We start from the raw sequence: 27,524 nt of genomic DNA, 5'->3' as shown, positions 1-27,524 counted from the left end.
AAGCTTCTGGTGAAAGCCCATATGTTTTGCAGAGTCCACACCCAGCTCTAGCTTTTTTTTTTTTTCTTTAGCTCACTAATGATCACGTTTTTCCATATAGCATTGAGTAAAAAGTTAAACTGTCGTGCAGGTCAAATTGCACGACAAAGTGTAAATCAGTCTGGTGGTGTCATATTTTACCAAAGGACTCTTAAGTGTTTGAAGAGTAAATAGCATGACAAATCATGCCATTTAAAGAAACAAGTGAAATATGTGAGAATCTTTAAAAATCATTTTCATACTTAGAAAACATCAAACCTTAAATGTAATTCTTCAAGCCTTATGAGAATGGCTTCAACTTCATTATTAGATGGTAAGCAATTCATAATCAACTTTTATTCATCTTTGTACCCTCCCCCCCAGTTAGCTTACCTAGTAAGCAAGCAAATAAATACTTATTAGATGAGTCAGCTTCTTAGAAGACCTGTGAAATAGTATGTACATGTCCATTACAGATGGGAAATGAATGCATAGACTTTTAAAATGCATATGATATAGCAGCAGTGAAATGAAAAGCCTGGCCCTCAGCTGAGACAAGTACGTTTCTGTCCCATACATATCAATTTAAGAACTGAAATACATGACTGACTTTGAGAACAGTAAACTGACATCTTTTTATTTTTCTCTGAAAATGTGCCAAGATTAACTTCAGGATCCCTTTGCCTAAACCCACAATGTTTTCATCCTGTAAGAGAATCTACTTAACTAAACTATATCCATGTTCTTTGGGCATCATCTAATTAGTTCACTTTTAAAAGGGTAATAGGAATGCCAGGCGGACAGAAGTCCCAATTTTCCTAGAGAGAAGTTACAGGAGATTGTGAGCTTTTAGGCAATATTTGAAAGAGCCCACTAATGGTACAATTGGATGAGAATGTTACTCGTCTTTCTCTCCTAGAGAATAATCTTAAATCAGTATTATTTCCACCACCATTAATAAAATGAGACTGAGTTAACAGGGAATAGTGAAAACTATTTTTTAAAAATCTTAAAAAAATCTTTTATTGGAAGATTAATTTTATCAAATGAAATAATCTCTGATGGACACTTTGATGTCAAAGGTTTCACTTATTTGTTTGGACTTTCCATGGTTTGTATAGTTTGGAGAAAATTGTCTAACGTGAAATATAAATTATTCCTTTGCTTAGTATACTCTTATTATTTAAGAAACAGAAGACATTTCTCCTAATAGGAGTTAGTTCTTAGTAGTAAAGCAAAATAAAGAAAAATAAAAAGGATATCAATTTATTGTTCTGAGTACTATAGTACTGCTAAATTGTAAGTTATAGTCTTTAAGTGCAAATTATGGCATCAGTCAGTAGTTCCCAAAATAAATCCAATCACTTTCACACTGATACAACACTTCCCTTTGAAAGTAAAAGAATACACATAGCCAAATTTTAAATAGTTCTTCTGTTTTAGAAAACAAAAGCCAAAAAATCCTTCCGGAATAGTTTACTCAGTTTGTTGATAATTTCTCTCCTTCCAGTCTTCAGTTTTTAATACCTCTAACCTAAGGCAAAATGAAATTCAAAACAATTTTAAAGCTTACAGGCAAATCCTGGGGAAAAGTGAGAAGAATGGAAAGTAATGGTTCAAGTTACATTTCTGTGAAACTGGGGATTTTATTCCTATGTTCATTCTCCATTTGATAGGAAGGAAAAAGCAAGAGCTTGCTCCAGAACAGAAAAAAACAAACAACAACAAAAAAACTTCTATAACTAGGTCATTGGTTAAAAAAAAATTCAGGCTGATGAATACTACCATATAAATTAGTCAAACATTTTATTATAGAGTATGTATTTATATCAAAAGCACAAAAACAGCTTTATTCTTAAAACCAGGAAGATTGTGGTGTTACATACGTAGATTCAATAATTCCAGTCCATTTCTATGGGTACTAAGTGCCTTATCACCTCAGATTAGTTAAAACAAGGTGCAAATGAGGCCAAGATAACAGGTCTGATCACCATGTGGGTCCCTTGGCGTTACCTGGCTTCTCAAATTGAGACGCATAGTCCAAATCCCATTTAGTCATCTTCTAAATGTTTGCTACTAGTCTCAATGGGACTGAGCCAAAGACTACATTGGTTTCCAATCAAAGCTCATGTTCCTATAAGTCAGAAGGTTAATCCTCAAATAATAAGGACAGAATAATTAACATTGTCATCTCATTCCAAATAAAATGAATAATCAAATATCCTGGCATATTTAAAGTGAATTATATAGGAAGTAGTAAAGCTCAGAAGCATTCCATGGTAACTGAGCTAAAGAGAGGAATGACAAATGTAGTAAAAGCCATCATTACCAGTAAGGATCACCAAATTCTTAGAAATATGTACTTAGCTCCAAAAGATTTCTCTTGCCTTTTTAAAAAAGTCTTTGGGCCATATCAGAGTAAAACAAACAATAACCACAATTTTAAAAATCAGATTATTTTTCCCTATTTGTTCTTACAGGCCATTAGTATTCTTTTAAAACTTGCTCCCTGAGAGATCCCAGACTATGTCAAATAAAGAAATTAGGAGTGAGATTGAAGTTCCTCTCAGTAAAAAAAAAAGAATCTGTATTAGCTTTATCACTTTTTATATCACTATATAACCCTAATATTAAAATGTCAACAGGGTAAAATCAACTACTAAGGAATATAGTTCTGAGAATACTTGGGGATAAGTTTAGTATCTATATAAAATTGATATTATAGTCAAGGATTTAACTGATGGTGCCGAAAAAAACAAATGTAATATTATTTTAAGGGGAAATATTTTGTTTTAATTTGTACCACCCCACTTACTTAGTAAAGTAGATTATCAACTACTGATTTATTGCTTTTAATATGATGAAACACCAGATTTGACAGCTAAATTAGCAATAGGATACAAGTACATTTTTATCTTTAATCATTTTTGTAGAGTAGGACATGTACATATCCATATAAAAAGACTGTAGCAGATGCCTCCTAGAATCAACCAGTTCTTGTAAACATTGCATTTGTGCAGATTTTCATACTTTGATTCCAAAATTGAGAACAATAAGATTAAAGGCAAATTTAGTAGCTAAAAAAAACAAAATAATGTCCAGTTTGACTTCTTGCAACATGTGGTACCACTCCTCTCTTCAGAAAAAAAAACAAAAGAAAAAAACCTAGCAGCACATGAAAAAAATTTTACAAAACGTTTCAGTACTCTTTGTTCTCCCTCCCATCAAAAACCGAACAAAAATAAAGTGCAGCACCCATAAAAGTGTCAAGAAAATAGCCAAGTTCTTCCTTTCTTGTAACAAAATAGCACTTGGCTTCAGCAGTCTTAACCAAATTATACAGTGTCCATCATTTTGGGTTCATCATCATCTTTATGTACCACTGAGTTTAAACTGCAGAGAGCTGTATTGATAGAATACTGAAGATAATCTGGATTCTGAAAAGAAAAAAGAATGAATGAATGATCATCAGTTTTATGCCAGTATATGCAGTTGCATATTCAGTTTTGCATTCTCTATTTCTCTGCAGTATAGCAGAACAGGAAAAAAGATGGACTTTGAAGTCAGACTTGGGTTGAAACCCAAGAAGATAAAGAAGAAAATTAAATAGATTATTACCACTTAATCCAAAGAGATGTGATAAAGAGAGAATGATGTATGTGAAAAATAGAAATGTAATAAACACTACCTTTTTCCTCTGTTTAACAAAACTCTATAATTTTAATTATTTAATCATATAAGACTGTATCTTCCATATGATTATATGTACACAGCTATTGATAATTTAAAAGATAAATATGGCTTTAAGCCAGCAATGTATTGTATGTATTATGAAGATTACTAATTATAACAGTAAATACTAAAATTACAAAAACACTTGAATAAGGAAAAAATATATTTACTAAGAAAATATTATAGCTATCTTCAGAGTCTATTTTGGTTTCTCAAAGGTTAAAACAAACCCAAGTGAGAAATGGTTAATCTTTTGAAAGGTACTTAGACTCGTATTTAAAAAGTTGAAAACAAAAGAACAGTTTAATTTAGGTTTTGTTTATTTTTTAAACAGCAGAACTCAAAAATATTCTAATTTGTTCATTTCTAAAACTAGGAATAGAAAACTTTATTCAATAAATGCAAAAATAAACCCATTATTATTAAAGCATCATGAATAGAGACATAAGCCCTTAAGACCTAGGACTTTAGGAAATTCTTCCCCAAGAATTCAGTTTTATCAGTTGTTCTGAATATCTGCTCATACTTAGAGTTTTATTATGTATCACCTACTTTCATCTGTTTATTTTATTTAATAAACATCAATGAGGAAAACAGTCCACACAGGGCATAGATATCTTAAACCTCCCCATACCAAAGGGAGGCAGGGTTTTCAAAAGGTCTCCTTAATAAAGTACAATACTTTGTGATTCTTTTATTGTAAAAATCAAAAAGTAAGCCAGAAGTTAGTTGGATTATTCTCAATCAGGTTTTTATGAAGGAAGTGGCACAAATAACTGACTGAGGTCTGGAACACTAAAATAACTTTGGACCTCAGTTCTAACCCTACCTCTTCCACTTAGTATAATGCCATCCTCAAAGAGAAAATAATTCATCAAAATTTAATAACATTAAAAGCTAGTATACAGGATAAGCCTAAGGTAACTGTTACTTGTATCTCTGTCCAAGAGGCCTTGGTTTAGTTCTCTCAAAGCTAATGATAATGGTATTTGGCTTATTTCACGAGACTGCTGTCAATTAAAAAAAGAGATTAAAAGCTAAAGTGTTATCCAAATTTAAGTTTTATAAAAAATTATTAATAATCTTGTTACGTTATCCCATTCTCCAAAGAAACAGAGTGCTAAGATCTTTTCTGACCATCCAGGCCCAATTCCAAAGGCCTTCAGAACAGAGCTTACAGTTACTCTATTAAGACTAGGCTCCAGATTTTCATGGAGAATTTTGAGTATTAGAACTGGCTAAAGAGATTCTCTAGAATTCATCTACCCACCTCCTTAAGAACTGAAGACATCATCATGAGGAGACTTAAAAAAACAAAAAGCAATCCATATACCTAACCTAATGTACACTTAAATTCCACTGATTACCCTATATTCTCATCTAATAACATACTCAACACATTTCTTGTCCCAGAGACCAGTTCCTCCCAAGAGCACACAACTGAGTGTCTTGTCCTATTTCTAGCATATGATTCAACAATATTCTATGATGTAGGTCAGTGGTCCCCAACCTTTTTGGCACCAGGGACCAGTTTTGTGAAAGACAATTTTTCCACTGGCCTGGGGTAGGGGTGGGGGGATGGTTCAGGCGGTAATACAAGCAACGGGGAGCAGCAGATGAAGCTTGGCTTGCCCGCCGCTCACCTCCTGCTGTGCGGCCCGGTTCCTAACAGGCCACGGACTGGTACCAGTCAACGGCCCGGGAGTTGAGGACCCCTGATGTAGGAGAATGAATAAGCAATGGAGTAGAACAGAAATCCAGGATTAGCATATTAGCTCCATCACTTACTGTATTGACTTCAGGTAGATTACTTAACCTCCAGGAGGTACAGTTTACTCATCCATAAAATGAATGAAAATGTGTCACAGCATTTTTGAGAAGATTAAATGAGACACCATGTAAAAGTGTTTTGCAGTTTATAAACTGATATAATAAAAATGGGATGTTATTGTTATGGTTAAGCTCTTCTTCCAAATCTCCTCTCAGTTGACAACTTAGTCCCTCAGCTTGTCTCTCATCTTATCCTATCTATCATCTTATCCTTCTCTCAAATAACAGTGTTTCTGTGGATCTAGCTGAAATCTTATCTTTTCCCTCTTACGTTTAGAATCAACAACATCCTTCAAAAGTCTTTTCCTCTGCATTCATTATGTAACACCTTAGTTTTAGGAGGTTTATATGTTGAACTTACAGAGACTTAGTCAAAAAATTCCTTTGGAAAGACTGCGTCCCTATGGGCTCTTTCTCACAGAACTGAAGAGAAAATTTTCATTTTATTTAAACAGCATTAAGAGGTAATGTGTAGGACAGATTGAGAGAGAATATTGCTTACATGTCTAACTAAGGGTTAACATTACTAATTATTTAAAAATCGGACCTTAATTATTTCTATCCTTGAAAATAATATTTTTGGCTGAGTTGAATGTGATCAATTGCTTTCCTTAAATTGTCCCTTTGGCCTACAATACATATAACTAGAATAGTGAAATTATAGATACATAAGGTCAAGATATTGAAAATCTCAATTTCTACCACTCTTGAGATTTAAAAATAAATACAGGGCTCTCCTCACATTGCCTTTTTTTTTTTTTTTTTTTTGTGGTATGGGGGCCTCTCACTGTTGTGGCCTCTCCCATTGCGGAGCACAGGCTCCAGACACGCAGGCTCAGCGGCCATGGCTCATGGGCCCAGCCGCTCCGCGGCATGCGGGATCTTCCCAGACTGGGGCACAAACCCGTGTCCCCTGCATCGGCAGGTGGACTCTCAGCCACTGCACCACCAGGGAAGCCCCACACTGCCTTTTGAGTGAGACTTCCCTTTCACTGTGTAGGCAACAGGCTAAACTGGCTAAAGCTGTTCCTAAAATCTTAGGTCCTAAAAATGAGAAAATGAGAGATGACTGGTTCAATTTAAATGCTACTAGAACCAAAATGGGCAGTAACTTTTAATAACTTAAAACAGTAATCCTAAGTAGAATCAGGCAGTCCTGTGGTCCAACCTCCTCTTTGACATAAATTCTTTCACACTAGTGACATGGTTTTAGCTTATTCTAATAGCAGATTTCCAAGGGGCTCAAAGAATTGGCCAATATTACCATAAAGAACAGCTTAGCATAAGTTACATTAATTTGTAGTAAGATGTTACATCTGGTAGGCAACACCAACATTCAAAAAGATAATACTACTAAACTCATGCAACAGATCATCTTGGTTGCTACTTGGACATATGCTTTGAAGCTAATTCATCTCAATAAATTCTTAACAGTATAGTTCTACTTAGAATGAGATGTTCCTCAGGAGCCATCCTGAGAAGTTTATGATTGAGATGATCAATAGTTAACACTTGCCCTTAAGAATGCTTAGGTGGTCCTCATCCCTTCTGTATTTAAAGGAGTGGAATTTGGTATCTCTCTAAATACCTAAGAGATGAACAAGATTTAATGCCAAAATATGGCATGAGATGAAACTCAAGAGTTATCTTTTGAGGCAAGAATATTTAAAATGACCACACATATATAATGTATAAGAAGAAAGAGAAGTCCAAAAGAACAAAAATTATGTAAACTAATATATTTATAAAATAAATATTTACTTTTCCAACTTACCTGTGGTAAGGATTCTAATAAACCTATAGATCCAACACCAGAATGGGGAACATTATTCTGAACTGTCATAGGTTGGAAACTTGGTGATTGAGAATAAAGTCTTACTCTTGACTTGAAAGCTTCAAGTTCATTTTTGAATGCTTCAAAATAACCTTCTTCCTCTGCCTAGAAAATACAAAATATAAAGACTGTGTTTTTCAAGACTTCCAGACCACAGAGTAAACTCTAGCAAGCATATATTAGGCCTGAAGTGGAAGAAGTAAAGATGAGGTGAATAGTTTCAGTGTAGAAACCACCAAGATCTCTGTCAGATTTCTGAAAACTGCCTGTTTTATATGAATATTGAAGATTGGTTTGTTCCATTTCCCTTTGCTTCAGCACAATAAAACAAACTAATAAGAAACAGCCCGTCTTTACACATACACACTAATAAAATGAAAGAAGGTAGGCTTCCTCTGTATTTCTCTTGATTTATCTATATGCTTGACAGGATCCAAAATAGTCCTCATTTAACCTCTCATGTTCTCCTCTCCTCTTCCCACTGCCAAGCAACAGCCAAGGGATATTCTTTAAACCTTCTAATTCTCTACCAATTAATGAGGGAACACTATTATTGTTATTAGTAATTCTCTGACCCTAAAACCCCTATTTGTAAAAGCCATGAAAGCCAATTAAACTCAACATTCAACTTCGTTATGAAAATACCTTAATGTTTTAGTTAAGGAAGTACCTTCTTTTCAAGATTATGGAAAGAAAAAAGTACGATGAGTTATGTTGAGGGAAGGGAATTCTCTCTCCCAAGGTGTATTTAATATAAAGCAAAATTCTTAATGCAAAACATCCTTTTGGCAGTAGCCTCCAATTATAAACGTTTCCTTTGCAGATTAAAAAATGACACAGAGCACATCCTACACAATAGATCACAGAATTTAAGTTCAAGTGGTGGAAGAGATTTTGTCGAAGTCTCATTCCTGAATATCAATGGGCCCATTCGTCTGCAGTGCAATTTTTTTCTTTAATGTAGTTTACGTTGTGTAACTGGATTAAAACCTATGGATTAGTTACTAGCATCAATATCTATACAAATAATGCAGACAATGTTCTGTGCTGCCATTCTATCTTTTTAAGAATTTAGGAATCATTTCTTTAATTATATTATAGCATTTCACTTTAGTCAATATACGGTACTCGTGTAGACACATGTAATGTTAGCCTTCATATCCAAAAGTAGTCCTTCTGAAATGGTTATGTAGCAAACCATTAAAGGAATCAAGTGACACAACTGCTGACCTTACTTCATGCCTAAGGCCTAGGGATTTAGATCTAGAGAGACTTGATTGATTTTTGTTTTATTAAGCAACCTATGGGTCACTTGCTCAGTTTCTCTATGCTAATTTCCTCGTTTGTAAAAAAAGAAATAAAAATCCTTACAAAATGTTATGAGGATTTAATGAGTTAATCCATGTAAAGTGCCTAGAATAATACCTGGCACAAAGCAAGCACCTCATGAAAGTTATTCCTTAATTTAAAAGAAATTATTAAGAGCACAATGTTAAGATCTAAGACTGCATAGCTGTTCAGTTCTATTTTGTCAAAGTAAATTTCAAAGGATACATATAGTTTGACTATGTTCCATTATCTTACTAAGCACTAGTTCAAACATATCCATTAATGTAAGATGAAAAAGAAAGTATGATTTTATTTTTAATGCCTATGTGTCAAGTGAAAATTTAGAATAGTCATCAGAAGCCTAACTAAAATACCAACTCAATCGTTTACTCATTAAGGGCTTCCCTGGTGGTGTAGTGGTTAAGAATCTGCCAGCCAATGCAAGGGACACGGGTTCGAGCCCTGGTCTGGGAAGATCCCACATGCCATGGAGCAACTAAGCCTGGGTGCCACAACTACTGATCCTGCGTGCTGCAGCTACTGAAGCCTGTGCACCTAGAGCCTGTACTCTGCAACAAGAGAAGCCACCGCAATAAGAAGCCCGCGCACCACAACCAAGAGTAGCCCCTGCTCACTGCGACTAGAGAAAGCCCGCGCGTGGTGATGAAGACCCAACACAGCCAATAATAAATAAATAAATAAGTTTATTTTTTTTAAAAATTGTTTACTCATTAAAACTACTGTCTTGGGAAAATTTTGTATTTTAACAGTAGAAGTAGAAGGTAGGACTGCTGCCATACTACTTTTTTTTATTTTAAAAACACAATGTTTTTCTCTATAAAAGGAAATATGTTGACTGTAGTATATGAAAAAGAAAATGGAAATGACTTATACTTCTACGACCCAGGTATAATCAAAATTAAACTTTTGGTATATTTCCTTCTAACTTCTAATTGTGTATGCTAAAATATATCATATATGCAAAAAAGAGCATGTAAAATATTTACGTACAATTTATTGGGCAAAAATCCCACTATGTACCCACAAAAATTAGGAAATAGATCATTACTAGTATCTTAGAGATGAGTTTCAAAGAGCATTCCATCTCTCTCTGAGGTTACCATTATTGTAACTTGTCCTAATCACTCCTTTGCCTCTTCAGTTTTACTGCTTAAAATTTATGTATCATCAACAATATATTTAGTTCTGCTTGTTTTTGAACTTTATAAAAAATATAAAATTTAAAAAATGATACCAGATATATCATTCTAAGACTTGGTTTTTTTTTGCTTTCTTGTCTTTTTATCCATGCCAATGCTGATTAGTATATTACCAAATGAATATACCACAATTTATTCATTCTACTGTTAACAGACATTTGGGTTGTTCCCAGACTTTTTGCTATTATGAACAATTCTATTAAGCACATACATGAGTGTCTCTAGGGCAGCAGTTCTCAAACTTTATAGTCGCAGGACTCCCTCATACTCTTGAAAATTATTGAGAAACCTAAAGAGTTCCTGTTTATGTGGGCTATATCTATCAATACTTATGTGTTAGAAATTAAAACTGAGGAATTAAATATATATTAACTGAAATATAATAACAAACTCATTACATGTTAACATTTATAACATACTTTTTTTAAAAAAACTCTATTTTCAAAACAAACAATTTAGTGAGAAGTCTGGCTTAACAGAAGATAGCTGTATTCACACATCTGCTTCTGTATCAATCTATGCTGTACACTGATGAGAGAATGAGAGTGAAAATGGCAAATAACATCTTAGTATTATTATGAAAATAGTTTTGACTCAGGACTAATGGAAAGGGTCTTGAAAACCCTCAAATGTCCCTGGACCACATGTTGAGACGTTTTTCTCTAGGGTATATACCTAGGAGAATTTCTCGCTGTAAGCACTTGTCTTGTTCAACTTTACAAGGAAATTTTCCAAAGAGGTTATACCAATTTATACTCCTAGAGTCAGTGCATGTGAATTCTTATTGCTCTACTTCTTGTACAACTTTTAAATTATAGTAATAATTTAAATTAGTAAATTTAGTGAGTGTGAAATGTTAATCTTTCTAGACATACCTATTTTTCGTTAATATAGCTGACTTCATCCTGTATACATAAACATGTATCACTTCTTTTGACTTTATAGCAAAGCATTTTCTCAGGTTAAAAATTTTTCATAAATATAATTTTGATGGCTGAATAATATTCTGTGTACTACAGATTTCTTTTAACCATTCCTCTAATTTTCCTGAATACATACATTCATGTAAATGGCTCTCAATTTCACATACATGCTGTATAGTATAGCTTCTTATATAGCTCCTTTAAATCTATATTAGCATGAAAACAACAATATAATTTTTCTTTTCCTTATAAAATCTACAGAATTTAGCCTGTGGCATCCTGGTTGGATGGCTTCCATTGATGTGTATGGACAAATGAGGTCTCAGCTAAAACCTAACCTTCCCATTTAACAATACCAAATAGCTACTTACTTTGGCTTTCTGGAAAAATAAGCGAAAACATCCTCTTGGATCCACATTACAGTTTTTGGCCATTTCCATAATAAACTGCATTACAACTGCTTGATGTGCTATTTGTTCCATCAGAGCCCCTTTCTGAAAGTAACAGATTAAAATTATAAGAAATATATTTAATATTGTGATTACTATTTGGATTTTTAAAATATGATTTTTAAATAGGTTAAAAAAGAAAAAGGTTTATAGTATCAATACATGGGAACAAGAGAGGTGAGGGGGCAGGCAGGCAGGGAAAGCACATTGGAAACAAGTTTCCCTATGCTAACTGAAATAACTAAAAAAAATTCCAACAGTAAGCTCAAGTAGATGTGAAAACAAAACAAAATTATAATTTCATTTAATGACCTTCCTACTTTCATTTAAAGTAACGGAAAAAACAAAACAAAAAAGTAAATCAGAATTCCACTAATGTTCCCAGAAATTCAAGTTTCACATGATACCTGTTCAGCTTCTAGATGAAAACACCATAAAATAAGATATTTAGCAGTTTCTTCACATACAAGGTATGGATGGTCAGACAAAAATCTCTGACTATCATCCCATCGACTTAACATACCTGTAAAAAAAAAGAATTAAACCATGAATGTCAAATACTTTCCTCCTGTAAGCAAAGAAATGGTATTTTAAAATGATTCTCTTTAAAGACAACTCACATTACCATAGCAGTATGTTATTGGAATACATACTAGCTACTGGAATACCCAGCATATTGGAAATAGCTTTCAAAATTCATAGCAAACTTTATTTCAAATAATGTCAGGCTGAAGTAGGGTGATTGGTTTAAAGCCGTAAGTTCTACATCTGGGGAATGCCCGAAGTCCCAGGCAAATAGAGACTCCTGGTCATTCTAGGCTAAAGTAAGTACAGATAATTTCAGGAGATTCAATATTATTTATTCAGAGAATACAAATTTTTCTGTTAGAAAGATGCATAAGAAAGCAAAACCTCAAGAAACTACACTGAGCAAACAAAGACTTAATAAAAGATTCAGAAAAACTACATTTCTTCTAATTTATTAAAATATGTCTAAGATAATATGGTAAAATGTCAACAGCATGGGAAACCAATCCAGTAAGTGTTATAATAGTAAATATACTTTAACCATTTTAGTCATGTTAACCATTTAGTCATGATGACTTTATACGTAGAAAACAAAATCTTTTTAAAATTAGTTAAGCATATTTGAAAATAGCTGCCATTTTGCTTCAGAATACCAAACCAGTCCAAATACTACTAAAGGTGTACTGTCATCTTTACCCAAATTAGTTAAGAAATTTGGTCAAAAAGTTGATACCACCCAAGTAATTAACAGAACCAGCAAAGTGTTGAGCTTTATTTAGACTCATCCAACCAAGAAAGTTACTGAGTCATCATGGAAATTTTATAAGGCTATCTCAATAGTTTGGCAATAAATCTTTCCTCTAGACACAAAGTGAACTTCTGAAGTTCCACATCAGAACACAAGTAAAAACAAAACTGAGGACAAATGTCTTACTGAGAAATACACAGCAACACATGGAAATTAATTAAAAATAATGATTTTTTCCTCATTTAAAAAATTGGAAAAAAGCATTTTAGCATTTTCTCATAAAGAGTTTTACAAGCTTTAGAGAGTTACTTCCCCAACACTTTGGATACAGTGACTAGGTCATTTTAAATTCTGAGAAACGATGATTATTTAAGTTACTTTAAACTACTTCTCAAATTATATAAAGAATCTAATTAATAATTTCTGTGGGTCAGATCTAAAGAAAGCATAATTCTATTTCTTATACCTGAAGCCATAAAATAAATCCTATAAAGCAATTTTGCCTTAGCTTTGTTACACTTCTGAAGAGGGAATATTTTCAACTCTATCAACCATTCAGAGATCACTGCTTCTCCGTTTACTTCTCCATGGGCAGCATTGTGACTTAGGCACCAAATTCCTACCCATTCTGGTTTCTTTTGCAGGAAAGATATATACGAAAGGGTTAGTGACACTTGTAGGGGCCGTGAAGAAGGGTGTCACTAAACGTTAAAGGTTTTAAACTATCCACTTAATAACTGAGACAAAACTAACACTTGAGGATGACCATAGTTTTTCTTTACCTGAAAAAGAATTGTCAATACCTGATTTCAAAAATGCATACTAAATTATTATGAAATTGAGAAGTTACGTTACAAGTAGTCCATTAAGACCTCTGTGGGAAGAGTGTGGAATTTTATGAACAAAATATATCAAGAGAATCAATGGCTTAGTGGAACAGAACATACCAGAAAGTACACATATTACTTTGGAATTTATAAAGAAACTAAAAATCAAATGGAGAGTAACACAATCTAACATGATGACTCTAGGACTAAACTGCCTAGGTTCAAGTATTGGCCTTACCACACCTTGGGCAAGTTCTGTTATACCTCTATGCCTACATTTCCCCATGTGTAAAAGAGGGCTAAAAACAGCATCTAACTCATAGGACTTTTGTGAGGACTAAAGGAGTTAATACATATAAAGCACTTAAAACAGTACCTGACAGAAAGTAAACACCTGATAAATACTAGGTATTATTAACACAATATGAACAATTCATTCATTCATTCATCCATCAAATGTTAAGCTAATCCTTTTTTTTTTTTTGCGGTATGCGGGCCTCTCACTGTTGTGGCCTCTCTTGTTGCGGAGCGCAGGCTCAGTGGCCGTGGCTCACGTGCCTAGCTGCTCCACAGCATGTGGGATCTTCCCGGACCGGGGCACGAACCCGTGTCCCCTGCATCAGCAGGTGGACTCTCAACCACTGCGCCACCAGGGAAGCCCTAAGCTAATCTTTTGGTTAAGGATAATCTAGTCATTTAAACTAGCCAACCAACTTCTCTGAATGCTTGAAAAACCTTACTTTGACAAATTAAAATATTTTAATTATGTATCTTCACCCATATATTTTTTTTCTGGTGAATGTCTAAATCCCAATCCACCCTTTAGCTCTCAATATTCCATCTGATTCCTAAAATGGTCCCCAAATACACTTCATTATTTATTTCCCTTTCCTTTTTGCATTATACTGATAGAATGATAGATTTCAATCCTTTGAATTATACTAAGTATCTTAATTTGTCAATATACCAAAAACCTCCCAACTAGGTTGTGAATTTCTTAATGAATGATATATGACCTATTTTTCAATATATCCTGAGCTCCAGATCTCCTGTATTCCCAATCACCTACCACCAGACAGCTACTTCTACCTACATGCCTGCACATAAACTCATCTTATTTGAAAATGAACCCATTCTTCTCTCCCTGCCCATCTACATTGCTTCCTAGGTTCCATGTCACCCAATCAGGTATTTCAGAGATTCTTCTGACATTTCCATTCCTCCCACATCAAACTTATCACTAAGTCCTGTGCTTATGCTATTGCAATCTGTTAATATGGTGAATCACATTAATGAGTCTTCTAATGTTAAGCTATCCTTGAATTCTTAGGATAAACTCTTTAAAAATATTTCTTTTTCAGATTATAAAAATAAAGTATTTTCATTGTGAAGAATTTGAAAAATCCAGAAAATAAAAACCACCTGCAATGCTTACAAGAGATAATCAATGTTAACATTCTGATGTATTTCCCTCTGGTTTATTTTTTAATGACTTTTAGAGAAACAAAATTAGAATCATATCATACATATTAATTTCCTACTCATTTCACTTCACATTCTAAGAGTACTTTTATTAATGTTTTTCAAAAATAGGATACTGATGTGTTTTTGAAAAGCAATATGTAAGTGATTACATTGAAGAGACTGAATATCCACCTACAGCACAACTGATTCTAACATAGTATCTATGCAAATATTTACAGCTTTTAACAAAATCTCCAGTGGCAACATCCCACACAGATTCAAAGAAATGCTGAATCACAGCTAACTTTGGTTGGAAGTGAACAGATGATGTGCCATGAAAAACTGTTAGATCACCAAAAATCAGCTCTAATCATCATAAAGACAGTGATGTCAAAGATGCATATGACTTTGAAGAAAACTGTTCTGTGAAGTTTAAAAGAAAACAGACTTTATTTCTAAATTGGTATTTTATATTTATAAAACACGAATTAACTAAATTAATAAGTAAACATAAATATGGGGGAAAAAATTAATACTTCACAATATTCCATGACATGGTTGTACCATTAATCATTAGATGGTAAATTCCATCTAATTACAAGGGGTAATAAAAGCAATATAAGAAAAGACAGTCAAAAAATATCAAAAGATACCATAAGGGAAAGTTAGGAGGAAGTCTGAAGAATATACGTACGCATGAGACCACAAAGTAGTACAGTGTCAAGCCTTTGCAGCCCTTCACAACCTCCCATGTTCTAGGCCCATGTCTTCCAAGAGTCTGGAATGCAAACCAAGTTTGGAAAGCCTCCAGCTAGAAGCTCTAATCACAGCTGCTATTCCAAATGTGTTTACTTCAAAGGATTATATGAATGTAGTCATTATTCTGACAAATGCCTTTTTTTCCTTTATTACAACAAGCACACAACTCCAGAAACATCTGCTTCCACCCAGGTGGGACAATTATTAAACTTTCACTGTCTTGCCTCAGGTCTCTCCATCAACTCTGTGCCATAATTTAGTCCCCAGAGACTTTGGCTATCTCATCATCCCACATGACTGCAAACTGGTCTACTGTACTATGATGGAACTTGGTGAGCAAGAAGGAGCAGGTATCCCATTTGTCTTGGTACGATACAAACAAACATGCCAGAAAGTGGGAAATAAAAACACAGGAAAATTTTGGGAGCCTATACTACCCTAGTAACATTTCTGGGGATCCAATGGGCTGTGGCAAGTAGGATATCTTGCCCAAAGTGAAAAGTCAAGTGTATTTCCACTAAGAAACAGGCACAATGTGAATCTGGGAATGGCTATCAGGTCTGGTTGGCTTTGAAGACAGTAAGGCTCTGGTTAGTATTAAAGGATGAGACATGGAAGCCCACTCATGCAATGGCAAAACAACTGTTTATTAGTCACATATTTCCTCAGCCATCTGATTGTTTGTACAATATTTTATAAACTAAGGAGTCATGGTGGTAGATTTGAGATTATGCAGAGATTCAACAGCATGGGATCTCTTCATCAAGGGTATTCCAGGTTAGCCACTGAATACCTAATTTACCAGTAGCAGAAACCAGTGCTGAAACCTCAATATTGAAGAGGCCAGCCAACCATCAAGTAATACGTCGATAATCTTGGTCCCGTTTCATTTTGGAGGGACCAGTGGTTCCTCACTTGAACAAGACCATTTGAGATCTGGTATTGCCCTCCCTCTTTGCCATGCTTCTACCAGTAATGCATCTGTGGTCTTACTAAATGGGATGTTCCCCATACCACATTATTTCTTGACCCCAAAACTCAATTTACAGCAAAAGAAATGAAGACAACAGGCTCATGAAATTCACTGGTCTTATGAACATTACTACACAGAAGCAGTAGGTTTTATAGGATAGTGAAATGTTTTATTGAAGACACACATAATTATAGTGCCAGGTGGGTTACTACACCTAGTGAGGTAGGGATATTTTCCCAAACAAAATTCCTTCTGACCACAGCACTCAGTTTATAGCAAAAGTGAGGGAACTATTTTACATGCACTAGGTTCCCCATGGCTCCAAAGCAACTGGCCTACAGAATGCGAGCTCTGTGAAAGCACCTTGAGGGATGCTATTCTACCAGATGCATCATGCTCTGAAAGAGTAATCAGTACATGGTACTCCTTTTCCTACAGAACACGCAGGCCTGGGAAGTAAGGGCTGTAGGTGGGAGCTGCAACTCACATTATCACAACTAAGATTCATTTACAAAATTTTTGCTTTTTATTCTTATAATTCAGGGCTCCGCTTATTTAAAGATTTTAATATCTACCCAAGAGATGACTGTATATCCATTTTTTCTATTGTAAATAATACTGGAATGATAATATTTGCAAAAATAAACTTCGCTTACTTCTTCAGACACTATTCTTGAATTAAACAGAATACGTAACTTATTTCACTTTTTAAAAATAAAAAGTATGAGGGCTTCCCTGGTGGCACAGTGGTTAAGAATCTGCCTGCCAATGCAGGGGACACAGGTTCATGCCCTAGTCCAGGAAGATCCCACATGCCATAGAGCAACTAAGCCCGTGTACCACAACTACTGAACCTGTGCTCTAGAGCCCGCGAGCCACAACTACTGAAGACCGTGCACCTAGAGCCCATGCTCCTCAACAAGAGAAGCCACTGCAATGAGAAGCCCGCACACCGCAACGAAGAGTAGCCCCCGCTCGCCACAACTAGAGAAAGCCCGCACGCAGCAACAAAGACCCAACATAGCCAAAAATAAATTAAATAAATAAATTTATTTAAAAATAAAAAGTATGAGAAAAATGAATAAATTTTATGAATAAACTTTATGAAATAATTTATGAATAAACTGCAAAAAAAGGAAAAAATCTAAAGTAGTATCCGTTGTACTGACATAAGGATGAATGAAATTCTAAATACTTTGGGAGAGAAACACCAATAGGAAAAAGGTCTCAAAATGTCATTTAAAAAGCTTATTAACATACTCCAAATAAAAACTATGTTTACTAAATTGACACATATATACTTCCCAGTAGCATTTTCACTCCAGCAGTATTGTCACTGCTTATAATTCTTAGAACATAGCATACTGTTTCCCGACTCTGCCTTTGGACATGCTGTTGCCTTGCCTCCCTTATCTACATGGAGAACTCTTACATGTTCCTTATAATCTAACTCAGACGTTATCTCCTCTGGGAAGCCTTCACTAAAATCAACCCCCATCCCACTGCTTTTCCCCAATAGAGAAAACTATTTTTCAGTTCTTTGTATATGTATTTCTATTACTTATTATTTATTATAAATTATATTCTATTACTTATTAGTTATCTGAATAACAGTTGAAGCATCTACATAAATTGTATAGCATCATATCCAAAACCTGAAAAAAATGAATGCTAATCTTACAACCATAAAATAATCAGATACAAAGGAAGCAAAGATGAAAAAAGACAAAAGCAAAGACTAGTTGGGAAATGGAAAGAAATCTAGGTAGTAAAAAAGACCATGTTTTTAGAGGGTAGGATTATATAATAATAGATTGAATTTTGCTTCTCTTCACAATTCAGTTTACTCTGTCACTCTATTTTTTTACGACCAAAAAAAAGTCTAAAACAAGAGCTATACAACTGTGCCAGAAGCAGCTATGCAACTGGAGTTTGTCACTTGTCTTCTTTTTGGTCCCCATTTTATAAATCCACCTTTTGTACACATATTTATGGTACCAAACATTACAAAAGAAGGAAACTCAAGTAGTAAACTTACCAAAATGTCTGATTTTCTGCTCATGTTTCTGCATAAATGATTTTGATTTATCTTCATCTTCTGTTTCTTTTCTTTTATCCTGATTAATAAAACTCTAAGAAAAAAATTTTGAAGTTAAAATCAGATTTTATATTCTAATTGGATTTTTTCTCACTTATTGAATGCCTAGCAATCCTTCTTATACACACTATAAAAAGGTGATGTAGTAAACTCATATTACATCATTAAATTCATCTGTAAAACTCTATTAAAAATTAAAATTTTCTTGGGCTTCCCTGGTGGCGCAGTGGTTGAGAGTCTGCCTGCTGATGCAGGGGACACGGGCTCGTGCCCCGGTCCGGGAAGATCCCACATGCCACGGAGCGGCTGGGCCCATGAGCCATGGCCGCTGAGCCTGCGCATCCAGAGCCTATGCTCCGCAGTGGGAGAGGCCACAACACTGAGAGGCCCACGTACCGCAAAAAAAAAAAAAATTAATTAAAATTTTCTTGTAATGAAGTTTCATTAGTCTTACTTAAAGTGATATATATGTAGAAAATTATACAATTATTTTAGAAATCAACAGAGAAAAACAAATGAATTAACCTTTCTGTAAAACTGAATTTCCCTATCAAAGGCAGGTACAGAAAGATCCTTTACATGCATAATTTATGTTTTGCATTATTCATTTCCATTAAATATTTGCAGCCCTACTGTCATCTATGGAGTTCTTGCTGGAAACAAACTCAGAAATTCAAAGCATATAGAGTATATTTACAACAAAATTTTTGATAAGACATAAACCTAAAACAGACCTTTGCTGTAAACTTTTTTTAGGAGAGGCTAAACAGTTCGATTCTGAAATCAAGTACAAATTTCTATTAAGGAAGTGCTTCTTTTCAGTTAAATAAGTCATAAAACAGACGAAGATGAAGTTTTTATCTGGCCAGAAAAACTGGCAGAACAATTTCTCAGAACATTATGTGATCACGTTTAAACCTTGAGATCATCACTGCCAAAAATGAAAATTGAAAACTAGCTCTCTGACAGTTTACAATCAGGAAACACACAAGTTTATATATTTCAAAATAAAAGCATTTTTTTCTTTATATATTCTCCATCTAGACCAGCACTGTCCAATAGAAATATAATCCAAGCCACAAATGTAATTTAAAGTTTCCTTTCAGCCATGTTAAAAAGCAAAAGAAACAGATGAAATTAATAGCATATCTATTTAACCCAACATATCCAACATATTATCATTTCAACATGTAAGCGACACAAAAAAATTATTAATGGAATATTTTACTTTTTTTGATACTAAGCCATCAGAATCTGGCGTGTATTTTACACTTACAGCACATCTCAATTCGGACTAGCCACATTTCAAGTGCTCAATGGCACATGTGGCTAGTGGCTATCAAGTTGGACAGCGCAGACCTAGACCAGTCCTCTCAAGTCTCAAGCTCCCAGACAAAATCAATGTACGATTTTGAGCAAATGACTGGAACATAAAGAGAGTCCTAATTAATTTGTGGTATAAATGTAAGCTATGTTAGAATCCAACTTTAAAAGAAAACAATTAAAAGAAGAGACAAAAATATTTTCTTTGTGACCACTGTGTTAACAGAAGAGACATTAACTTTATAAACAAAGAAACACTGTTTTGACAATTCCCTCTGGAATAAAAAAATTATTTTAAATAGTTTTGCGGTATAAATGCAAACCAGAAATAAAGTAATACTTAAGATGACACATCCCTTAGAACAACATATACAGAGACAGCGAATCATTCAGTGAAAGAATTATTCTGTTGAGGGGAAAGAAAAATATATAAATTAGTACAATCACAGAAAAAGTCTAGAAGGATATGACTCACTGTTAACAGTGGTCATCTCTGGGAAATGGAAATGAAGGAAGCCTTTCAATTCTACTTTACAGGTTTATGTTTTTGTTTTTTACAAGAAGCATGTTGTACTCTTACAATTTATCTCCATTAAAGAAAGAAGTACTGATAGGGCTAGTGGTACTAGACATTTACCTGTGTGTATTACTTATTGCTGTAGCAGGACTAGAGCTAGTCCAGGGGAAGGAAATTAAAGGTGCTTGGGGGGGAGTGTTGAGAGTGGATGCCAGAGCAGAAACAAGTAGTGTTACACACTACATGTAGAGAATGACGGTTAAAGATAAACTGAATGCGGACTTAGACAAGAATGAGCAGTCCATACCTAAGTCTTGAGAGTTAAGTTTAGTACAAATAGAAAGAGTACTACTTTAGACATTAGATGAAAATGACTTTATTTCATTGCCCACTTCTTTTTCAGATACAAAAGTCAAAGAATAAGGCCTATATATGTAATCCAGTGAGAAACAGAAGACCGCTCTTAACAAACTAACTTGGCAAAAGTATTTTACTACTCCTTTCAGCAATAATGCTTGTAACACTAAGACCAGATTACTGTCTGAGGTTTACTAAATACATACTGGTAAATAACAGTGAGAGACTTTGTTTTATTTGATAAAACCAGTAACGATACATTAGTGTTACAAAATTGAAAGCAAGCTGATAAGCATAGCAACATCAGAAAGCACTGGTAACATCTGAGTTTTACCACATACCAGGCCCCATGCTATCTGCTTTTAAGATGTTACCTTATTTAGCTTTCATACCCACTCTTTATAGTTGATGAAACCTTAGAGAAGTGACTTGCCCAAGGTCACAAAGCCAGCTTGTGAAAAGTTGAGATTTGAGGCAGTCTGACTCCAGAATCCAGGCTTATATTCATTGTGCTATGCTGTAGCCATATAATTGGATTAAGGACTACCCACATTAGACACATTTCTGTAACAATCACTTTTCCTAAACTGTCAACACTGAATACTGTTTATAAGATTCTGTTGCTTTGTTAACAGATATGCACAACTGGTTTGTACAAACACTTCAGTCTTTCCTTCTTTCATTATGGTCCAATAAAAGAGAGTACCTTATTAAAAACATCCTTGCTAATGGCATCCATGTTCCACAGACACATTCTCTCTCTTTGTACTAGAGCCTCTTCTTTCTGCCGCCATTCTTCTTCCCGTTGCCTCAGTTCTGATACTGCTGTTTGTGCTTTGGCATGTTCCTGATCCAAGGACTCAGAGTTATGCAGTGCTAAGCTACCAAGTTTCTGCTGAGCTTCAGCGAGATTCCATTTGCACGCCACAGAGCTCTTCACAAACTCTTTCTGCTTTTGGCAAGCCATTTCAATTCCATGGCTATACATCTGGATTAAAAAACAAAACAGTATTTTTAAGAAATGAAGAAGGCAACAGAACAGGTATGTTTATGTAGCACAGTTCAAATTTCTATTAGTCATGGATTTCTGTACAATGTTTTTGGTACACAGGTATTCAGCCTTCTGTGTTTGCAGTTTAGAGTTTTATATTATAGACCTTGTTTCATCAACTAGACTCTAAGCTTTGTTGTTAATTTGTGCCTCTCCCCTGACAACTAACAGCAACAAAAAGCCTGGCAACTAGCACAGTGTCCTGCATACAGCGGGGCCTCAACAAACATTTGATTTATAGTCTTCATAATCCTGAAACAGAATAATGAAAACAAAAGCTTAAATCTAGTTCATCATCTTATCACTCAACATGCTGAAAAACAGACCTTTATAGAGCTTTGCTTTGCAAGTTCTTCACTCAAAGAACCTTTTATTTAGAAGTAATCACTTCTTGGTTTCTATTTTCTTTCTGTGTTACCCCAATCCTTGGTAATCTGAGTTGTTATTATTGGAAATTTCTATTTAAAACTGACTACATCAGATAGATAACCTTTAACTTAATCCTAATCAAAACAAAGTTGTTTTAAAAAAAAAAAGTCACTGGTCCACCCTAGTGACTCTTTTTTTTTTTAAGATCTTTACTGAAGTATAATTGCTTTACAATGGTGTGTTAGTTTCTGCTTTATAACAAAGTGAATCAGCTATACATATACATATGTCCCCATATCTCTTCCCTCTTGCGTCTCCCTCCCTCCCATCCCTCTAGGTGGTCACAAAGCACTGAGCTGATCTCCCTGTGCTATGCAGCTGCTTCCCACTAGCTATCTATTTTACGTTTGGTAGTGTATATATGTCCATGCCACTCTCTTACTTTGTCCCAGCTTACCCTTCCCCCTTCCCGTATCCTCAAGTCCATTCTCTAGTAGGTCTGTGTCTTTATTCACATCTTGCCCCTAGGTTCTTCATGACCTTTTTTTTTTTTAAGATTCCATATATATGTGTTAGCATACGGTATTTGTTTTTCTCTTTCTGACTTACTTTACTCTGTATGACAGACTCTAGGTCCATCTACCTCACTACAAATAACTCAATTTCATTTCTTTTTATGGCTGAGTAATATTCCATTGTATATATGTGCCACATCTTCTTTATCCATTCATCTGCTGATGGACACTTAGGTTGCTCCCATGTCCTGGCTATTGTAAATACAGCTGCAATGAACATTTTGGTACATGACTCTTTTTGAATTATAGTTTTCTCAGGGTATACACCCAGTAGTGGGATTGCTCGGTTGTATGGTAGTTCTATTTTTAGTTTTTTAAGGAACCTCCATACTGTTCTCCATAGTGGCTGTATCAATTTATATTCCCACCAACAGTGCAAGACGGTTCCCTTTTCTCCACACCCTCTCCAGCATTTATTGTTTGTAGATTTTTTTGATGATGGCCATTCTGACCGGTGTGAGATGATATCTCATTGTAGTTTTGATTTGCATTTCTCTAATGATTAATGATGTTGAGTATTCTTTCATGTGTTTGTTGGCAATCTGTATCTCTTCTTTGGAGAAATGTCTATTTAGGTCTTCTGCCCATTTTTGGATTGGGTTGTTTGTTTTTTTGATATTGAGCTGCATGAGCGGCTTGTAAATTTTGGAGATTAATCCTTTGTCAGTTGCTTCATTTGCAAATATTTTCTCCCATTCTGAGGGTTGTCTTTTCGTCTTGTTTATGGTTTCCTTTGCTGTGCAAAAGCTTCTAAGTTTCATTAGGTGGTGACTCTGTTCTACTAAGAATCAACAGTAATTAGTTTTAACATTTATTTAAAAATTTTTTTTAAATAAACGTATTTTATGTATTTATTTTTGGCTGACTGGGTCTTCGTTGCTGTGCATAGGCTTTCTCTAGTTGCGGCAAGCGGGGGCTACTCTTCGTTGTGGTGCGCAGGCTTCTCATCACGGTGGCTTCTCTTATTGCAGAGCACGGGCTCTGGGTACACAGGATTCAGCAGTTGTGGCACACGGGCTTAGGTGCTCCGCGGCATGTGGGAATCTTCCCAGACCAGGGATCGAACCTGTGTCCCCTGCACTGGCAGGTGGATTCTTAACCACTGTGCCACCAGGGAAGCCCACTTTTAACGTTTATTGAACCACCACGTGTAAAGCATCGTGACGGATGTTTAATTCCTTATATTCCTCAGTTCTATCAAACAAAAGCTAAAGGCACATTCTTTATGATTTCTTAGCCAAAATGTAGATCAATTTCAAACTAGGTATTCAGAATAATTTTACTCTAATCTATTCCCTTATCTTTATCACTATTCAAGCCCTTGTAATTTCACACTTTAATTATATAAATACACTCTTTCTCATTTCAAGCCATTCTCTACTCTTCTAGACTTGGAGTGATTTCTCCAAGAAACAAATATGATAATTTTACTCATTCTTAGAGTCTTGGGATAAAGTGCAAACTCTGTGGCATGGCATGGTCCCTCATGATCTCACTTCCTATTATCTCTCTAGACTCAGTCCTAGTCACTCTTCTACTTGTTTGCTTATTCTTTACATCCCCTTCCCACCCCTCCACCCCATTCAATGTGACAACTCCCCCATCCCTAAACCTCCTATCTCCATCCCAGATTCCAGCATCATGTCCCTTCCCTCTTACCCTGTCCCTCTCCACCCAAGTTATGCATATTTCTAAAGTGGTGTTTTCACACAATACTGTGCTTATTTGTTTAACTATCAGCTTCTTGAGGGGCTAGAATGCAATAAATCTTAGATGAATAAACGACTCGACTTCTTGGAATAGACTAGTGGTGGTTAGGAATTCTAAGGCAAGTGGCATGCAAGGCTGCTTTTTTAGCTAAGTCTTCAGGCAAACTTAGATTTCTATTGGAGGGAATGTGGACACTTGCTATTCAGATGTTTTACTTGTTTAGCAGGTTTGGAGCCCAGATACCACTTGGTCCTAACCAACCAAGTAAGGTATTTATTTTTACTTTTTGCTACCTTAGAATAGGGTTAAGAATAACTGCAGACTAGCTATGCTTAAAAAGGGACTAGGAAGAGGAGAAAAATGAAGCTATAAAATTTATTTTGTAAGAAAAGTCAAAGAAATACTAAGAAAGGTAAGGACAAATGAAAATATCTTGCATTGTCAAATTATGCGGGAGCAAATTCTCAAATCACCTCTCAAATCAAACACAGAAATCTTATTTCTTAATTCTAAAAATGATTTATGTTTATATCCTTCTGCACAGACTACACAGACTATGTTTGGGCATTTGAGTAAACTATCCAACATGTATTGAGATGACTGATCATATTTTAATAAACAAAGATTTGAAAAAAGAACTGTTAGCATTAAGGTCTACTAATGTAACTTTACATTAAAAAAATTCCCAAACAGGATCTCTAAGTTCCAAACTGCATTTAACTGGATCTCAGAACTATACATCACATATGACATTAATATAGCTAGTTTCCTTATATTTGGTAAAATTACACCAAGGCTGTTTATTTATAAAGATTATAAAATGTTTATATACTGAATTAAATATTTTATTCTTTCCAAATATTCCAAAAGAAAAACTTAAGTTCTAAAACTTAAATCCAGCAAGACAAGTAAGTAGGTTTGTTATAAACACAGGAACTAATTTAGGATTAGAAATCATTTTGCAAATCTTAGTACCATTCAAAGTTAGTTTCAGCCAAATAAAATTTTACATTACATCACAGGATGGGCAGTACAGTAGGTGGGAAAAAACACTGTACTAGGTGTCAGAAGTGGATTCTACTTTTAATTCTGCCACTGCCTACATGGCCTCAGGGAAATCACTTTTAATGTAGGATTTAAGCCTAATCATTTCTAAAATTCCTTTCAGCTAAATAAGCTTATAAATTAATATACAGCTATTTTTAAAATTCAGTTTCTCTTAGGTTACTCTTTAGATTCAACCACAATGCAGTGAAATTCTTGAGACCTTTCTATCCTCTCTATACTCCTTCAAAACTGACAGTGGCAGCTGCTGTTCATTCTTTTTCTATCTCTGTAACACATTCATTATGTGCTTATATAACACATTTTGTATATAAAGATGACACCAGTGATCCATAATTAGTGGGTGACTACCAACCTATCAACTCTCATTCTGTCCTCCTAAAAAAATGTCTTGCACTTTCCAGGTGACTAGCTGGCCGAAGTACAGTCTGTGGTTATGAAACAGCATTTTTCTCTGTGCAGCCAACCAACCCTGTGAGCTGGGCATAGGATCGATGACCCTACACTTATTGGCAAACAACTTAAATCACTCATTTTCATTAACAGCTAGCAAGATGAGTCTAGAGAAAAACTGTTTTAATTCAGTTAAGCCCTGGGGGACCCCATTTTGCAAGAAGCCTAGAAGGCAAATACCTATAATCCATTTCATTGAACATATTAGTGTTTAGTCCGTGATCCTGAAATATACTTCGAAAACACTCAGGTTAGGAGAAAAACCGAGACAAGGTGATATGAGTACCTAAGCACTCCCTAAGATAGGACCAGGAAAATCCTAAGTGGCAGTATATCACATTTGGATAAGTTTCAGAGGAAAGAAGGCTGGGCTGAAAACCACAAGTAGCGGCAGGAATCTGAGGAAGAAGTCTGAAGGAAAAGGCAAACGTGTGCCTATATATTTTTACTGAAGAATGGTGTGAAGCAAAACTAAAATCAGAAACGTAAGGGGAAAATAGTCACGCGAATGGGCGAGATTTATGCCAGCATCAATAGCAAGGTTTACAGAATTTGCTCAGATGTCAAAAGTCAGTGATATAAACTGGATCTGAAATCTTTATGTCAGGAGCTCAGTGAATTATTGAAATACAACCATTCACTGTTCCCATCAACTGTGCACAATTATTAGTGCCTTCAAAAGAATAAAGTGCTCGGATAAGAGCAGGCACAAGAAGACAAAGGGTCAATGTTATAGAGTGAGCTGTCCCAAATCTGGGTACCGTCAGAAGAGGGGTGGAGGGGAGAAACTTCTTCCAAGGGTGAGGAATTAGCCAAGGTGAAAAGGTGTGCGTGGAGGTGAAGGTTGGGGCTATATGGCCAGACCCTCTTCGAAGACCTCAGTAGATGCTACAAAGTGATGGGATGGCTTCAGGCTCCCGACGCCCGAGGTTGGGGGTCCGGAGTCGGGGGCGGGGGAAGGGGGAGGTGGGGACTCAGAACAGGGCACAGAAGAGGGTCGCAGAGACAGAGGGCTCTGGGGGCCTGGTGACGGCACCTCTCCATCCCCCCGCAGAACACGGGCCCCTTCTCACCTGGGTGCCGCCTCCGGGCAGCTGCGGGTAGCGAGGAGAACCGGGGGACACGTCCAAGTCACTCTCTTCCTCAGCCTCACCTTCTGCCCGAGGGAGGCTCCAAGGTCCTGGCGGCGGCCACGGCTGCTCCATGTCCGGCTGCCCCCGGCCCTACAATCCCCACTGCCAACAGACTTCCCGTGAGCGGAACCTACTGCGCGGAGCCAGCCGCCCCAGCCGGCTGGGGCCGTTACCCAGAATCCCTCTGCCGGCCGCGGCGCCGACGCACGCCCGGCGCCAGCCTGTGCCGCGCCACCGGC

General features: G+C 35.7%; 2 protein-coding genes across 5 annotated transcripts in view; one reads left to right on the top strand and one right to left on the bottom strand.

The window, feature by feature from the left end:
- The window catches only part of AK3 (adenylate kinase 3), a 46,663-nt gene extending 36,661 nt beyond the window's left edge, over window positions 1-10,002 (top strand). For 2 of the 3 annotated variants that reach the window (XM_032634265.1, XM_032634263.1), the window contains one exon: window positions 9,142-10,002. In XM_032634265.1, coding sequence (XP_032490156.1) covers window positions 9,142-9,160 — 19 coding nt within the window. In that variant the 3' untranslated portion in view covers window positions 9,161-10,002. The remainder of the gene's footprint in view (window positions 1-9,141) is intronic. The other variant, XM_032634264.1, reaches the window with a different exon arrangement.
- CDC37L1 (cell division cycle 37 like 1) lies at window positions 2,847-27,524 on the bottom strand. 2 transcript variants are annotated; one of them, XM_032634262.1, is made up of 7 exons: window positions 27,226-27,524; window positions 21,636-21,917; window positions 18,673-18,766; window positions 11,743-11,858; window positions 11,258-11,380; window positions 7,355-7,519; window positions 2,847-3,455 (listed from the first exon to the last, which is right to left on the bottom strand). In XM_032634262.1, exons 1-7 carry the CDS (start codon window positions 27,355-27,357, stop codon window positions 3,354-3,356), a joined length of 1,014 nt encoding a protein of 337 aa, XP_032490153.1. In that variant the 5' UTR covers window positions 27,358-27,524; the 3' UTR covers window positions 2,847-3,353. The 2 variants fall into 2 exon arrangements, with proteins under 2 accessions (XP_032490153.1, XP_032490152.1); XM_032634261.1 differs by lacking the exon at window positions 2,847-3,455 and having other exon boundaries at window positions 3,468-7,519; window positions 27,226-27,494.

This window comes from Phocoena sinus, chromosome 6 (genome assembly GCF_008692025.1).
Source record: "Phocoena sinus isolate mPhoSin1 chromosome 6, mPhoSin1.pri, whole genome shotgun sequence".
NCBI lineage: Eukaryota > Metazoa > Chordata > Mammalia > Artiodactyla > Phocoenidae > Phocoena > Phocoena sinus.
This window is presented reverse-complemented; position numbering and strand designations above follow the sequence as displayed.

Excerpts from the sequence above, each read along its gene's own strand:
- CDC37L1 (XM_032634261.1), bottom strand. The coding sequence starts at position 27,357 with ATGGAGCAGCCGTGGCCGCCGCCAGGACCTTGGAGCCTCCCTCGGGCA. Across the intron at positions 11,859-18,672 it reads GCAGAAAATCAGACATTTTG|GTATGTTAAGTCGATGGGAT; the intron begins GTAAGTTTACTA and ends TTTTTTTTACAG. Across the intron at positions 11,381-11,742 it reads TTCATCTAGAAGCTGAACAG|AAAGGGGCTCTGATGGAACA; the intron begins GTATCATGTGAA and ends TGTTACTTTCAG.